Here is a 17,597-nt window from a genome sequence, read left to right on the forward strand (position 1 = left end):
TGTAAATTTTTTGGCTTGGTTATGTGCCTGCAGCACTCAGAACAGGCTGTCTGTGCTGCTGAGGAGCAGCATAGATGTTCCCCAGGTCATACCCTGTAGTGAATATTGGTTTATACAGATGTGAATCATGAGCATCTCCTAGTGCTGCATAATGGGGGGGGCGCAAGAAGAGATCATCCAGCAGGGACCCCTGGGCTCTTGGCGAGTCACCAATAACTAATTTGCAGATATAGCTTAGGAGCTGTTGTATGAAGCTTTTGGTCATCTTTGTGTGCTACCTCTTGTATTTTGCACATTGGGAACTTTTTGTCAGTCCTTATTACCCAGAGTTACTTCTTCAGGTCTGCCACTTCTCCTGTAATTGTGTTTCTTCATTGGCTAGCCTAACCTCTCAAGACATCATACACCAATACCAAATCACAGCATGGTTGGAATACTTGTGTGATAGCGTCATCTGTCACTGTTGAACAACAGCAACAAGGAAATGAGCAATATTTCAAACTGGAGCAGAATGAGAACAGACAAAACAAGAAGGGATACTGTAAACCTATGAATCTCTAGCAGGGAGGTGTATATCTAGGCCTTGAGCCTCCAGAGAGCTGCATGTGCCAATACCATGTTCTGTTTGAAGATCACAAAATCACAGAATGGTTGAGGTTGGAAGGGACCTCTGGAGATCATGTGGTCCAAAATCTCTTGGTGAGAACCAGGACGCAACTTCTTCCTAGTCTGCCTAAGTCTTGGAGGGTTTCATTGGATTTGGTTGGATACAGATAATTTAACAAATTATACTTCCACTGTAATTCCACAAATACAGAGATAGTGGCTTTACAGCAATTTAAACTAATTTTTAAAGACTCTAAGTAACTTAGTAGTCATAGCAGTTGAGAAAGTGCCCTAAATTATGCTCAGTTTAGAAATTCAAAACTTGGAAATACTGCTTTGTCATTGTGTTCAAGATGTTTTCTGTACTGCATTTCAGCCCAGAGTAAGTTAGCGGTGGAAGAAGAAAAGAAGTGGGAAGAAAAATGCAATAGAATTTGTAACAAAATGGCAAAACCCAGCTTAAAGCCGTGGCAATCACATACATTAGCAAAAAGGACCTTGTCACGTGCATCAAGTGCTTCCTTTTCCAACACCACAGCACAGCCCCATCTCACATTCCATCTCTGAGACACAGGTGCAAAGACACATGGGTGGTTTGATGCAATTTATCCACGCAGTCAAGAAATAATGTTCCCTTCCCTGAGGTATAGGCAAGTCCAGTCATGGATTATGTGCTTGGCTTTCCTCAAGCCACAGCCTCCAACTCGTGTTGGTATATGGTTTCCCAATACCAGCCTTGACGTGTCCTCCAGGTGGCGAGCTGCCCCATCGCCTCTTCCCAAGCCTCAGCCACATGTCCAAACAGAGGGCAGTCCCCCAGCCTCACCCTCTGGTTGCCTCAGTTTTTCTTGGGAGACTTCTCCCAAGTATTTCCAGTGCCGCACCATCCCAGCAGGATGTGCTGCCCAGTCCCCAGCTGCGCGGGTACCTCTGTCTCAGCAAGTGGTGTCCCTCGTGGGGCACTCATTTTGGTCGGAGCCAGCGCAGGGGCTCCACTCAGCTGCGGCATTCAGTAGCTGGCAAGGGCATGTTTGGAAATAAGTAATTGGAAGTATACTTGTAGAAAAAGTGTAAAGGAATAAAGTGTTAATGATGAGAAGCCTGTAGCCCTTCTGGATATGCGAGGTTATTCTTATATGAGGACTCCCTAACACTGTAAATTCCAGGGTTACAGGTGAGTAACTGAGACTGGAATCTGACCCCTTATGCCTGAAAAATTCCTTAATTGTTTTTAGGATGGAAATAATACAAACCATTATTTTAAAATAATGCTGGCTGGGCTTGGGAAATTCACATTGAAATAGTGAGAAATGGTAATTTTAAGTTTACCAAGCAAACATAATCTTTCTGCACAAATGCATATCTTATATTCAGTAAGGCAAGGTTCCTGGGGAAAATGACAAGTGTAATTAAAACCTGTCTCATCATGCATGCACACAGGGGAGGGCAAGCTGTGATTATAATGGTAACTGCTCCTAGCAGGTGTTTTTCTTTTAATATGAGGTATTAAATGAAACTTCCTGTGTTTATTAACCCAGGTACTCTCCTGTATGCTTCTAACAGTGCCTCTGTGATGTGTGGCAAACAACACTGAACTTGAACTATATCTTTCAGCACAAACTTTTGTCTTTAGAGGTACAAATCTATCTACTTTAGCTGAGACTGTTACAGGGACCTGGAGCACTGCTGATGCTGCAAATTCTTTTGCACTTTGTAGCTCTGGAGGTTGTTAGTTTTCCATGCTGAAGACCTCGGACTCATTATGGCATGGTGGGGATCCTCCACAAGTGGTGGGGGAGAGGAGGAAACCCTGCCAGAAGTGCTGTCATCTGTTGCCTGCAACTGTGAGAGGATGAATGTGATCAACTACATTTTTAATAAAAAAGAGTCACAGAAGGGGAGGAGGCAGAGCTGGAGCTGGGCACCAGCTTTGGAGGTGGTTGGGGATAGTCTGAGCCTGATGTGTCACTTCAGAAGGGCAAGGTCCTGGGTGTGAAGGAGGAGGAAGCTTGGCTCCACTCTTCCCCCTACGATACTTGATAGTTCCCGGGCACCCCTAGCGCTGTGAGACTACGTGGGCTTTTATGAGTTTTATTTCAAGTTCATTTGTTATTTGCTGCCAGAATTCTCCCAAGGAATGTAGATAAGAGGTGGTAAATGGTGATTAATTTAGACAACCTAAGTAGAGTACTCACGATGGGCTCCCCATGTAATACAAGAAAGTTAACGGCTTGCTGATGCCCTTCTGTGAGTGAATTGTGTAGCCTGGTTGTTTAATGGAGTGTTTAAAAATTGTTTTGGCACTAGCCTATGAATAATGTATACAGGAATAATGAAATACCTTACTGCTAAAAACTGCTGATATGCTGGGGAACTTTCCATCAGATGTGAGAACAATTTTGAAAGCACTGTCTTCTTGGGATGCCCTTTATTTATGGTTGCATTCCCTTTTTAGATACTGCATGTGAAGATGCCCTCCACCGTCTCTGCTTCTGTCTTCCAGCTTCACCTGATTCCCTTTGCTTCTGTCTGTAAAAGCTCCTGAATTTTGATGAGTTTAGGCTTTATTAAATGAGCACCATAAGCATGGAGATATTTGCTGGGCAGCCTTCAGCCATTCTATGTATCTGCACCAAGGCACATTACATCAAGGGAAGATGGATGCTGGTTTTGTGTCATGGCAATGTCCCATGATGCAGGAAGCAGAAATAGGGCCAAGTGATTTGGAAAAAAAGACCGATGTTTCTTTTGCAGGTTCTTGGAGCATGGGCTCCTTGCATGACATAAGCCACCCCAGAGTGTCACACATGGATGTTCAGATTTTGATGGACTTTGCAGTGTGAACCCAGCTCTGATGCCTCTAAATTTTCCCCCATGTCCTCCTCCAGCGCATGAAGCCTCTGAGTGCTTTGGCCATGAGCAGTGGGAAGTCGTAGTGATACTAAGCAACTAAATCTTGCTTGACCAAAGAGATTAGAAGATTGAGAGTGAACCCCTGCTTGCAGAGGAGCTCTGGAGGTTGCCCTGCCTTAGCTGCAGGAGGAAAGAGGCCTCCTAAAAGACCCCAGGACATAGCTCATCAACAGTGCAGGAACATGAGGCAATCACAGTCTCTTCCTTTGCTCCTTGTTTTGGCCCTCAGCTGCATTCCAGGAGACAAGAAAATTGTAGCTTTGTTTCTGATGTGGGGTTTTCCGCACCTGCACTAAAATGCATAAATATCACAGGAGGGCAGGTGAACACAGTATGTATCTTATCACTGTCCGAGTGGTCTCAGCTAAGTGTATGGTAAGAGCAGACCCAGCTTGTGGAGTGTGTAGCTATGCACCCTGCCTCTGCTGTGGCTTTGTTATGAGTAGCCTAGTGCTCATGCTGCATTTTTGTGTCTGGATTTACACAACGGAGCCCTGAGTCAAAATGTTTCCTGCAATATGGGTGGTATATTATTAGTGTAATAATGCTAGAACAAAACAACACGTGATTGATGTTGATATTAGTCAGCTGAGGAAGTGAAATCCTCACCTGGGAGGCTGATGTGATGGGTTTTGAAATCATGTGGTGATGCCAACAGCAAACTCCAGGCGTGAGGTTACAGGGCAGGAGAGAGAATGGGTTAGAAGAGAGGTTGTATCCTCAGGGTGATCTGCAACTGGCTAAGCAAGAAGATTTGCCAAAATGGGAGGAAGATTTGCACTTCTATTGGCTTGTTTGCTGCTGGGATATTCCTGGGGCGTGCAGTATTTTCGCAGCTACAGGAAAGGAAGTGTATAAAAGGGGTTAGTCGAAACACAAGATAGGTGGCAAGGACCACCAGAGGAATTTGACTGATGGCCTAAATGTTTTTAATAAAAAAAATTTAAAAAAGAGGTATCTAAAACTTCGTCCATCTCCACCACCCCAAACCCATCCTGCCAGCCCAGAAGTGTTTTCAGCAGAGAGGGTCACAAAGGTCTACGCTGAGGATCATGGTCAAGTTCAACCAACCTTTCTCATGGTAAAAATGCTGCTAGCTGACAGTATACATGAAAGAGCAGCTTTCAAAAGGAAGGAGACAGTTCTGTTATGCCATTTATTCCACTGATGCTTCTGATGATCCTGTTAATTTCTCTTTTTTTAATGTTTGTTTCTCTTAGGTGAAGAGTGAAGGCCCCAAACTGGTGCCCTTCTTTAAAGCCACTTGTGTCTATTTTGTCCTCTGGCTGCCAACTTCCAGTCCCTCCTGGTTCAGTGCCCTCATCAAATGTCTGCCCATCTTCTGCCTGTGGGTTTTCCTTTTGGCTCATGGAATTAACTTCTTAGTGTCACACCGGAGCGCCAGCCGCATCCTAGCGGGACTCATATTCTCAGCAGTGGGAGATGCCTTCCTCATCTGGCAGGAGCAGGGCTACTTCATTCATGGTGAGTGCAGTGTCAGTCCTAAAGGGAGGCCACTAAATAAAGGGATGCCATCTTTATTTAGTAATGAGTTGCTGGGCCACTTGTTTTGTTTATTCATGTACAGCTTAAGCCCCAGGCAGTGGGAAGCACTCATCCCTTGACTAAAATCCATCATGGTTAGAGGAGTCACACCATGGATGAATCTTTCTCTTGAGCTTCTCTTGAGGTCAGAGAGGTAATTGGGGCAGGTTTGGTTCCCTGGCACATGCTCACAGCATCTCAGCTGGCTGGAGCTGGGAAGGTGACATGGGCAGAATCCCTGGGGAAGAGAAGGAAATGCTTATGGCATTCGGCACCTCCCATGAAGGTATGGGAAGTATCTACCTCCTGTCTCTCTGCAGGGAGATCTGTCAGCCCTTCACTACAAGGATCAGAAATAGGACACATGGTGCAAAGGTCCTCAGTGGAGAACAGCTGGAGAGTACCCTTATGTTTGATAGACAAGCCCGTAGCCTGGGAGAGGTGTTTAAGTGGATGCTAGAAACCAAAGCATCAGAAATCTTGTCCTACTTGCAGGTTCATCAGTATGAATCATGCAGCCTGTTGTACAAGACATGTCTGTTTTGCAAGACATGTAAATGATGGGGAAGCAAGGACAAACCTTACCACAATGGCCTGTTTTCTCTACAGAAAAATCCACATGTCTCAGAGCAAAACAAGCTTGTTTTATTTTGCCAGCTTGCAGACTAGAACATAATGATTTAGATTAATCATTTAAAGCCACGTTGAACCTGCCTGCAGCAACACTCTCCCTGGCCTTGGACTGTCACAAGAAATCAGCAGCAGTTGAGTCCTTCACTAAACTGACTGGTGGGGTTTCTGTAGTTAATTTAACCAGCACAGGGCTCTCACGTAACACCCACCATTAACTGGCTGCTGTGACTGTCCCACTGGAAAATGTGATGAGATGTGGGAACTTTTCTGACTTGTGCTGTTGTCGGCTCTGAAAGTCAAAGGCTTATTTTTTCCCCCTTTCATGTATTTAGTTTTATTCTGGGATTCCCACAAGCTCTTTCTTTATGAGAGGGAAGTGTGTGAAATGCCAGATATGAAAGGCCAAATGCTCTGAATCTGGTTTTAATCCTGCTTCCCAAGGGCTTATCCCAATCTCATTAAAAGTTCATGTAAAAATTTTTACTGATTTTGGTGGGGTTTAGATTAGGCCCTGAGGACTGGATCTATCCGGCTAAACCTTGGGCATGTTGCTGAGGAGCTCCAGCCTTCTCTTGGGGTGCCATCCCCTCTGTGCTGAGTGTTGGCATTCCCACTGATGGGCCTCCTCCTAACAGGGGTACCCGTCTCAGCACAGTTCGCCTCAGCCTGACTGCTTGTGCTTCGTTTTTGCCTCCTGGAGTTGCTCCTTGAGCTGTGGCTTGGAAAACATTCAAGGCCTGATTCTTACCATGACTGTTTTCGTACATGGACTGTTCTGAGCTTCTCCATTCCCACATAGCTGGGATATCTCTGAGTCCCCTCTCCAATTTAGTGCTAGAGGAAGGTCAACCAGTCATGGCAATTCAGTATCTGGTTAATGTGTTTTAATCTGCAAATAAGTTGGATTTTTGACCCTTGTCTCACAACTGAGAAGTGTTGCTTTGTGGGTTTAGACACATTTTTCTTCTTAAGGAGAAGAAAAGCTCTCTTGGAACATTTTGAAAATCTCAGCCTTCATCCTGGCTGTCTCCTGCCTGCCTCAGTCTGTGCTAATCCAAGCTACCATCTTCTGTAGTGAAGTGTTAACATTTGCATTTCAGCTGTTAGCAGATGAAGTGCATTACCCCACTTCATCCTTCACCTCTCCTGCAAAACATATTTTCTCCTATTTAAAACTCAGCAGGCTGCTGTTGTTGACAACTGACAATATTAAACCTTTTGACATCATCACTTGTGGGAATTTGAAATTTCAGGAGAATAAGAGGAAATACTAGATAAAAATGTACTTTCTGTTCAATTTCTATGGCTTTTAGGCTGAAAAAAAGGGTTGGGAACTGGGCTGATTTGAATAGCTTTTGAGACAATGAGTTTATAAAAGGACATTTGTTCATTACTTTATAGGGAAGTGAGAGCCTGGGAACCTACTCCTGGCACACTTGACTTTTTTTCATTTTTGCTGTTTCAGTCCACTAATAACATGCTATTTTCTGACTAGTGTCTTACTGCATGTAGAAGATACTTTACAGTGTTAACATCCACCTCCTTTGATAGCAGGCACTTAGAAACAATTTATGCATTTGGTGAAGAAGACAGGGACTAACAAAAAGGACTTATTGCCAGCCTGAGGGGAAAGTCCAGGGGCAGGGAGGGGGAAGGAAGCGGACAGAGAGGAGAAGGGCTAATCTGCCTGATGTGGTTGGGAGGGCTGAGCCAAAGGCTGAGAAACGCAAGGGAAATGCACCCCTCTCCCTGTGCAGCCGTCACAGGTTTCCCCAGTTCCTGGCTTGATTTGTGGGTGTTGAATGAGCAAATCTGGGAGCTGACTCTCTTGTTTGTGACTAGCCTCACTACATATCACAAAACTCCTCCTGCCTTTCTGGGCTTCTGCTTGGCTGCCATATCCTGTCCTCCTCTCCTCCTCATTGCCAGCTGCCTGCATGAAAGACAACACATTCTTCAGTTCCCTGTCCCAGAACTCTTCATATAATGCCATTGAAGGAAAAACCACTCCTCACTGCTAGGGCAAAGTAACCTTCTTCTCCTGACCGCCCCCAGGGCTCTAACCTTTCCTGCACTATAACACTATAAACAGCTCTTGTCCTAAATCCCTCCTCAGTTTCCTCAGTGCTGTGCCCATGATGTGTAATAGCTCTGTGACACATCAACTTCTCATTGCCCTCCGTTGCACTTCTCTTCCTTCCCCTTCATACCGTCCATTTTCTCCAGCCTCACCTTGCAGACCAGATCCCCACCAGCCCCCTCCCTCCTGCGGGGTTCCTCTCTCATCCCACCATGGCTGAGCTTTCAGTGGATGTCCGATCTGGTCCTCCTCAAAGGCAAGGAGACACTTCCCCTTCTTTGAGCTGCCTCAACACAAGAGTATTAGGATGAAGAAATGTCTGCCAGCAGCAGGTTTTAGTGACTGCCCTTTACACCACAGCATCATGCTTTAAATGTAAACAAGGGTCCTGCTGGAGGACTCAGCTTCCCAGATCCTTTTCTCCATTTCATGCTTTAGAGATGCATGAAAACTTCCAGCTACTGTAATAACCTTGCCAGGATAAAGTGGGACGGCCTGCAGCTGCACCATGTGTTGGTGTGGGAACAAGAGGACCAGAGGAGCTGGACTCATTGTCTACAATTGGCGTAACTAGTAGTCAGCAGCTGTGCCAACACATTGTGATACTTTTTGTCAAATGGATTAGTGGCAAGTGAATAACATATGGGTGGTACCTTCTAACACCCACATCTGGCATTTTTCAGGGGTGTTGCACTTCAAAGGGAAGCTGGCATTTTGTTTTCACTGATTGATTCCAGCTAAGGTTCATCTGAATCTTGCAAATAGCCATAAAATTGTTGGCAGATCACATTGGTGCAGTCCCTGAAATATGCCAGCTGCTTTCTTCCAGCTTAGGTTTCTCCTAGCTATAGGCAGAGATGGAGTAGAAGCCAGATTTAGTCCCTGAGTGCCTTTGGGTTTCTGGCTAAATACAGTCAGACTTTGTGTCTGGGTTCGGAGGGATTGGTATCTTTTTTCACATTTTGTTCCTACACTGCTCTGATTCCAGCCTTCCTGTTCCATGCGACCTATGAGCAAAACACTTCGGATAGTTAGAGGGGGTGATCTTTGGTCTGCCTTGCCCCCACCCTTCTGTCCAAAGCAGGGGGGGAAGGAACCACCTGAAAAACAAGCTTTGTTCCTTCTGCAGCAGCTTAGTTCACCTGGCCTCTCAGCAAAAAGGCTTGCATCACAACAGAGTTGTACTTGGCTGCAGTCGTAGATGCGCTGGGGCTTTTTCTTAGGGCGGGAGCTTGGTGCTAAGGCTGATCTGTGCCCAGATTTTTATATTAAAATGGTCCCAAGTGGCCAGTATGGTTCCCACTTAAAGTGTTAAGGGTTGTAACACTGCAAGTACATCTAAGTCTGTGCTTGTTGTGGTATATTTAAAACCCAGTATAGCCACGTATTTTCTTCTGCTACCAACTGCCAGTCACTGATGAAAGGTCACACTTGCTATGTCAATGCCTCTTTCCAGGTCTGCTGATGTTTGCCATCACACACATCCTGTACTCTTCAGCCTTCGGCATGAAGCCTTTGGACCTCAAAGCCGGCTTGTTGATGGGCCTTGTTTCCAGTTCCTGTTATGCCTTCCTGTACTCCTACCTCTCAGGCCCGTTCACCTACCTGGTAGCTGTCTACATTGCCTTGATTGGCTTCATGGGCTGGCGAGCGGTCGCCGGCATGCAGCTGTGCAATGACCTCTGGACATGGACCAAGCTCTCGGCCTGCATTGGTGCGATGCTGTTCATGGTGTCGGATCTGACCATTGCACTTAACAAGTTCTGCTTTCCCGTGCCCTACTCGCGCTTCATCATCATGGCTACTTACTATGCAGCCCAAATGCTTATTGCACTGTCAGCTGTAGAGAGCAGAGATGAAGAGGACTTCAGAAAGAGGAGCTAGGTGGAGTGCCAATAGTCTGTGAACAATGTGGGTTATATCTCAGGTGCTGTAGCTGCATTCACCCCTGAGAGAGATCTCCATTTCTCTAGGCACATTGGTGATGTTGATTTTGCTTCTTTGAAGCACTACCTTTGGGGCTTTTTTTTGAATGGCTTTCTCTGAATACAGCTTACTTCAGTGTGGAGTCCACATCAGAAAGCTTAGACTGTCCCTGAAGTAGCTACTCATTCAACTTTTCCTCCTTGGAAGTGGTGTACTACTGCATTTTACTTATTTGTCTTGAAACTGATGCTGAATGTCTGGGAAGAGGAGGGCAGATGGAAAGGAGGTTTGGCCATGCACTGTGCTAGAAGACTTGCTTTCAATAGTAGGCAGACAGGCACAGATCTCTGCTAAAGTCATAGGTAAAAATTAATTTAACTGATTTGTGTCTCTTTTTGTGCATTACAAACTCAGTACGCAAACTGGAGCTATTGCCTTTGCTGAAAGGAAGCCTGGAGGTAGAGTAAAAACAGCATATCCAGATGAGGGCTGAGCTGTGGAGTCAACGACACCATGGGGGGCAGCCCCCAGCAGAACCAGAATGAAAGAAAAACACCAAGCAGAGAGCACAGAGCAAGAGGTGCGCTGACATGCAGTGCTGTATGCTTTGATCGCAGCTGATTGCTGCTCCCGGGCAGGTCTGCAGGTACCTGTCAGCATTGCCGCGTGTGGCAGAACTAGGAGTTTCATGGGATTTCAGGGACATCTAGGTAGCCAGGCCAGTACATTCTCCCCCGCCATGCGTGCGCAGTTACACGGTGTCTGCAGCCACTAGTGACAGCTGAGATGTCATGGGCACATGAGGAACTTTGATTTTTACAGCAGGACTTTGAGCACGTGTCTTACTAATGTATGTCCTAATTGTCCTTAGTATGGCAGACAAGAATCTAACCTTTATGCCTTTCTTCCCCAGTATCCTAACAAATAATATTCCATAGACTCATTAAGCTTTACAGTACTGCTGCTTGCAGTATCTCTCAAATCTTTGTGTGAGCATTTCCTGTGGTCAAGGCCCTGATTTTGGATGTAGATTGTTGTTTTTTGCCAGCTGGTGGTAAACAATCAGCTTTGCACCACTTGTTTTTGGAAAGCCCCTTTTCAGCAGAGCTTCCTGAAAAGCACTGTCCTGTGTGTTTGAAGTGCCTGCCACTTCCTTCTCGAACTCACATGGACGCAGTGAGAATGGGAGAGCCATAGGGCTGGGAAAACCTGTTTAATTCTGATCCAAATTCTTTGGTTGGTTTGTCTGCCAATCTGCTGAAGCGAGATTACTTCTGACTTCAGACTCTCTTAAAAAGATCTAGGAAGATGTTACCCTGATTTTTAATCCAAGTTCATTTGTGATCATATGTGTATTTTTTCCTCTTATTTAGGATATCTAACAGCAAGCTCTGTTTCTGTTTGAAATGATCTTGAATGTGCTTTTTCCTTCTGTCCATCCTAGGGCTGTTCCCATGGGCTGAGATGCTCCCCCAATGGCTTGTTTTAAGACATGAGTGCACTCAGGTGTGCAAAGGAAGCTTGCTGGGGGTTTCTGCACCTCTTCAAACCTGCAGTTAAACAGGGACAACCAAAACAGACTGCACGACTCAAATCCATGCATGCCCCAACATACATGGCCCAATGCATGCATGCCCCGATGCTCACAGGGGCAGAGCGAACAGGAGGGGCAGCCCTCCAGACCAGCCTCGTGGGCTGAAAATCACCACGGTCTCCATACCTAACATACCCAGACCATTCCAGGCAAAAGCCTGGCACTGAGTCCCTGGCACAGTCGGCAGAGAAGGAATTCCTCTTTGCGAGGAGTGCGGCAGGGTCAGGGGGCAGCTGAGGCAACCCCACCAACCCTGCTAGCTTTTCCCTTGGTGTTGAGAGGTGCTAAGTGGGTGTCGTGCTCCTCCCCAGCCTTGCGTGGTGGGACGGGGTGTGCAATAGGTATTGCCTCCCCATGGCTTCTGCATTAGTGCAAATGCAGCCAGCATTACAAAAATCTAGGTTAACCATCCTGACCCCATGGAGTCATCTGCTGCTTTTCAGACAGAGATCAGAAAGGTCGGCTACATTATTGAGAGGGAAAGCATTGTAAATAGCACAGCCCTGTGTAATCTCTTCCCTTTAATGCTGTTGTGTAATATTGTCAGTATTCATTCACTGGCACACCAGGGCCTGTCTGGAGTAAACTGGTAAGGGAATTTAGAGCCATAAAACATCTTCATTCATCAGCATTGCTTATCTCCTGGCCGCAGCTTGAACCCTGCAGTGTAGCTCTCTGCGGATGTCACCTGCTGTTACTCAGCTTGACTGTTTGCAAATCTCTTCCTGCAACAGACTGACCCAGCTAAGAGGAAATCTAAGCATTTGGGGTGAACCCCACTGTCCTCCCAGCAGGTCAGCAAACAGCACATTTCAGTCTGGTTTACAGCTCCTTGTCATGGGTCAGTCCAGAACACTCAGTCCTTAGCTGGCAGTTCTTCAGAGGAGCCCCCCACACCCGGAGCTTCCCTTTGCTTTGAGGAAAATGTGTGTGCATGATAAAGTAACCTTTATTTAAAAGTTAGAATTTTGATTTTCTCTTTCTTCCCCTCTAGAAATGAGTAGTCTTCAATTTCCTGAAGATGGCTGAGCTGCTTTTCTGCGTGCTTTTTCATCGTGGCTTGCTTTGTTATCCTGCTCCACCATCAGCCACTGGATATTTGCAGAAAAGGATCTTTTAAGTGTAATTAGGAGGCCTGCCCTCTCCTCTCCGCTGGCCATCAGAGGTGCAGTTTCTGGTGGCAGAGGTCTCTGGGTGGCTCTCGCTGGGACAGCAGAAACATGTGCAGCCCAAGTGGGCTATTGCTCCCCAGCTGTCCCCTCACCTGGAGCGGGCTGGCTGGGATGCATCCTGGCCAGCCACGCTGGCTCTGTCCCAGTGCTGCAATGGCTTCAGCCTTCCCTGGAACGTGAGTCAGAGCCCTCAGCATACGAAGTCAGGGAGAGTCCTGGCGGGCTCAGAGGTTTGCCAGCGGAAGTCTCTCAATCTTCAGAATCTCTCTCCTGCTCTGCATTCCTCCTTTTAATCCATATTACTTGAATGAGACCATTTTCCTTGAGGGTCTTTCCTGCTGGGAAGAGACCAGCTGCTGTGGACACTGATTTGACACAATACTGAGTTTCATAAACCCTGAGAAACACTAAGCAGTTGCTGACAGTCTGCTAAATACCTTTTCTTGGGATTAAAACTGTTCCCTCAAGCCCAGCAAGGGCAATCTTCACTTTGAAAGGGAGCAAACAAGAAGTGGGAACAATGTGACCGTGGCACTGCCTTTGTGGACCTTCCTCTTGTTTCTTTGCACTGTAAAACTGTGAGGCTTGATCCGTTCTTCTCCTTTTCAAGGGTACAGTCTTTGAGAAGCACCCAGTCTTTGGCCCAGGGACATTACAGAGGGAATGAAGCACCCCAGCGGTGTAGTGTGCCTAGCCCCAGCAGTATCAGCGCCTTTGCTTGCTAAGTACAGAGGCTTCCTTTTCACACTGCTGTATTCCAACACCCCTCTGCAGTTCCCATCTATGGTCACTTGAGGTTACACACATGGTCCAGTTACTTTTGCTCTCTTTCCTTTCTGTAGTTATCACCCTCTTGGAGATCCTTTGGCTCCTTATTTGGACAAATAAAAGATGTAGCACATTTATTTCACCCTTGCCTTTCTTTCTGTAGATAGATCCTCCTCACATAGAACTCCCAATGAAGTCAAAGAAGCAATGCTAATTGCATCTGGTTTTTAAATGCTAGTAATGCTTCAGGGCTGTGCCAGTCACACTGATGTCAGCAGGGTGAAGCTGGTGTAGAAATGGCAGGTTGAGAAGAGCAAAGCCAGAGGATTTTAACAGCTTTACTCCTACTCTACCAAGAAAATGGTATTCGTGCTTAATACCTGGCTTCTTACTCCTTCATACTGAGGCAACTGTAAGACTGATAGGTTTAAGAATTACTCTAACATGGCTTATAAGTAGATTGCTGAAGGTTTCCTGTTGTAATCAGTGGAGGTAATGGATATATTTTTACACAAGTATATAAAATTCCCAGGACAAGCTTTGCAGAATTTTGTAGTGGCTCTTCAAAGTTTTCCAGTCCCATAGTTTGACACTAACACCTGTATGTTGTCAGCTTGCTCTCATGGTAATTTTGGGAGCTGTTCTGGAAGAAGTGGATCAAAGCAAACAGCAACTGTAAAGCTCAGTGGCAGGTGCCTCTTTCTCTTGCTTGGTTTCTGGATACAGACAGGGGCTCTTTTAAGCAGAGGCATCATAACTGCATTCTTGGAAGATGATGGGAAATTGCTGACTTCTCATGACAGAAGTCTTCCTGGGTACTTCTCCTGCCTTTTATCCATGCTTGCTCCTTTTGTGGCCTTGGGTAAGTCACTTAAATTTTCTGGGGCCAGGTCCTCATGTGGTGTAAAAAGGCACAAGTGTATGAGAGCCAGTGCTATGCCAAGTTACAACAGCAGGGGACCAGGCCCTCGCCCCATTTCTAAAATGGGGGTATCAACACTTACCTACCTCACAAGGATGCTGTGAGGATTAATGCTTATACAGCGCTTTGAAGATGTAAAGTGCTATATAAGTCCCAAGTATTATCCTACCTTAGTGTTAAAAATGCTTTTAGGGATCTGCAGGACTTCTCTTAAAGCATGGAATGTGTGACTGCCTTTTCACTTTGCATCAGATGGAAAGCAAATGCAAAATATTTATTCATAATGGTTAACAGGATGGGCTCAGCTGCAGTTGAACTCTGAGGAGGGTTTAGCTTAAAAGTCTGAACTCTAATTTCAGTTTTGCATATGGTTTTTAGTTCTTCTAAAAGCCTCAACCAAATTTTTAGATGTCAACCTTGCATCCAAATTTTGCAGTCTGGTCCTATCCCTGACTGTTAGCTAGAATAAATCTAATCCAGCCAAAACACAGTGCTGTCACAATCTGCTATGGCTGTTGAAAAGACTGGAACAGAAAATGAAGTTATTCTGTTTGACCTTCATTCTGCAGAAGGTCAGCTAGGTTTCATGGATGAATGAAATTAATGAATTAATTTCTGTGATTGTAAGTTTTACTGGCTTTAAAATCAGCAGAGAGGGAAGGCCTTGATGGAATCAATAAGGTCAGCACATCCTTCTTGAATTACTTACTTTTCACCTGAATCAAAGAAATAGCAGGTTCTGTAGTGAAGGAAATGTTTGTACCACTAGTCCTAGGGCCCAGAACAAAAGTTGATCTAGAAATATAGCTCTAAACCATCACCGTGTTCTCAACTAGCATAAAAATGTCACTGTTCACTGATTTCAAGTCTGGACCACAGCTAGAAACTACTTAGTTCTGGTAGCACTAGCTGCTGTACAAACACAAATGAAGGCGAGGAATTGCACACCAAGGAGCGTGAGCTGTGTGCATGTGAAACGGACCACAATTTTGAAGCAGCTGCAGTAAAATCTTATCTTAATATGAACTCAGAAGCAAATACAATGCAAATTTTTACAGTTTCTTTAAAATGTTTGATGGGTTTTAGTTTTCTTAGTTTGGAGGAAATTTTATTAATGTTATTTTATTTTTGCTGTTATTGTAAAGAATAAAAATATACAACTCTAGATAGACTACAGATGAAAAAAGGTGGCCAGTTGGCAGGAATGGCAAAACTTCTGTGGCTTGTATTGTTTCTGTGGTGACACTACGCTGCTGTAGGATGAGCTACGGGAGTGGTGTGGCGGCTCAACAGTGAGGCTGAAGCACAAGGCCAGTCTCGTACAAGAGGGATGCAGGGGCTGAGCCACCGAGACTGCAGTGGGAGCAGGACTGGGCCAATTTGCATCAGTCAAAGGACAGAGAGCACATCAGGAAATAAAAGAAACCTTCTCCTGACAGATAAAAAGCAAGAAACCAAAGCCAGCCCGTTGGTGCTGAATCAGTACAAACACACGTACCTAGACCTTGCTCGTGCAGGCTCCTGCTGGACCAGGCCTTGCTCCCAGTTCACCGGGGGAGGCTTGCTCCAAGCCTACGGTGCTGGCAGGGTCAGGCCAGCAGAACCCGACGCTTTGTTAAATAAAACGCCAAAAATGAGAAAAAACAAAACAAAACAAAAAAAAAACAAGGAAGGAAAAAGAAAATGCCGTGGGGTAAGCGGTAGTTCTGCCTGGCTGAGGCCGCAGACTGGCTGGTCTGTCCTGAACACTAGTCACCATGTCTTGTACCCATGCGAGCCTCTCGCTCCAGCCCCTCTCCCACGCATTCCAGGCAGAGTGCACTGAAAGATGTGACCCAAGCAGCTGCTCTCCCCCAGGGAGTCAAGCATTTTGCCACGTCTGAAAGTCTCTAGCACTTACTTCCTTTACTGTGATTGTAAAGGTCACCACATGCAGTACGGCCACTTGATCTGGGATCTTTTCTTAACACGTTTTTATGCTGATTTTACTATTTTAATTCTTTGTTTGGAATGTATTTTTTTTTCTCATTTCTTCTGTGTGTAACAGCAATTAAAATATTAATTTACTGGGTATTTTTACTGTGCAGATACAATGTCCCCTTGCTCATTTTCTGTTTCCGTGACAGTTTCAGCATGGAGTATGTAGCCAACTGAACCTCTGTGGCAGGCAGCTTTGTGTCACTGCTATGCCCATCAGTCGTGTGGCTCTGCCCTGGAGCTACCCAGCGCCCCGCTGAAGCTAACACTAACCGTACTCCTGTCTGGGGAACCCTGAAACACATCCACGTGCACCCCACAGAGCACATCCAACACAAACTGACCGGGCACCACCGCGACGATGGCACCTAGCTCGTGTTGCAACACGTCCCTGGTGCCCTGGAATGCGGAGCTCTGAAGCGCGCTCGCCCCTTGCTGCTACAGCCGATCCCACATACAATGGCCGTTTGTCCACACCTCCAGGGAGAAGGCAGCTTGCTGCAAAGGATTGCTCTGGGAAGGCTGTTCACCGCCCAGAAATCCCACACAAATGGCCAAGTCTCTCTTCCCCCCCGCCCCAGCAAAATTTTCAGGAGGAAAAAGTAGGGTAGTATGGACATTTGTCTCTGGTTGGGGATCTGATGCCAGTTTCTTCAGCTGTTTGATGCAGCGGCACAGATATTTGGTTTCATTAATCCCGAACCAGGCCATCTGTCACCAGTGGGACAGGTTTCAAGGATTTATAGCATAGAAACACAGAGTGTGTAACTGCTCCCAGTCCATTAAATGGATCTGCTTGCAGGCTTAACAGAGACTCCTTCATACTCCCTTTCTGAAGTGGGGTGGTTCCTGATGTGAGAATGAAACAGTACCAGGCAGAAATACTACCAAATTCTTTTCAAAGCATCCTAAAGGGGTTAACGGCTGGCAAAAGTGAGTGCTACTTTCCTCTTTCTTTAATTTGGTCTTTTACAATTCCTTTCAAAAACTTAGAGGCCTGCTGGGAGGAGCATCCTGTTTCCTCATACCTCCTTCCTAGCTCCAGATGGAACAAAGGTGGCAAAATATTGTCAGACTGAGTGCGTGTCTGTGGCTGGCCGCTGCTCTGCTTTTATTGCACAACTGGCTCCTGGAAGAATTCACTCTAATTAGAAGAACCAGCACCAATGTATATACATGCATATTGATCTGTCAATCTGTTGATCCTTCAATGGTTCAGATATTCTGTAATTCCTTATCTAGTCTTGGCCACCAGCAGTGAAGTTCCTGGACCCTTCCGGATCTCAAGATTTACCTTCTACAGCCAGCTCTTTCACAGTGACTCCCTCATTTGCAAAGCTGCAGACTGTATTTACTTTCTTGGTATTGCAAGGATGTAAGTACTTCAGGTTTATGGTTTACTCTATGTTTATATACAACCTGATGCAATGAAGCCTAGATCATCGTGGAGGTCCTGCTGGG

At 45.8% G+C, this 17,597-nt stretch overlaps 1 protein-coding gene across 1 annotated transcript in view; it reads left to right on the forward strand.

Moving 5' to 3' along the window:
- Positions 1–16,220, forward strand: part of TMEM86A (transmembrane protein 86A) — a 30,672-nt gene extending 14,452 nt beyond the window's left edge. Inside the window, exons 2-3 of the mRNA XM_072865522.1 lie at positions 4,740–5,004; positions 9,234–16,220. Of these exons, the coding sequence (XP_072721623.1) occupies positions 4,740–5,004; positions 9,234–9,661 (693 nt within the window). The 3' untranslated portion in view covers positions 9,662–16,220. The remainder of the gene's footprint in view (positions 1–4,739; positions 5,005–9,233) is intronic.
- The last annotated feature ends 1,377 nt before the right edge of the window (positions 16,221–17,597 follow it).

This window comes from Ciconia boyciana, chromosome 6, assembly GCF_034638445.1.
Source record: "Ciconia boyciana chromosome 6, ASM3463844v1, whole genome shotgun sequence".
Taxonomy (NCBI): Eukaryota; Metazoa; Chordata; class Aves; order Ciconiiformes; family Ciconiidae; genus Ciconia; species Ciconia boyciana.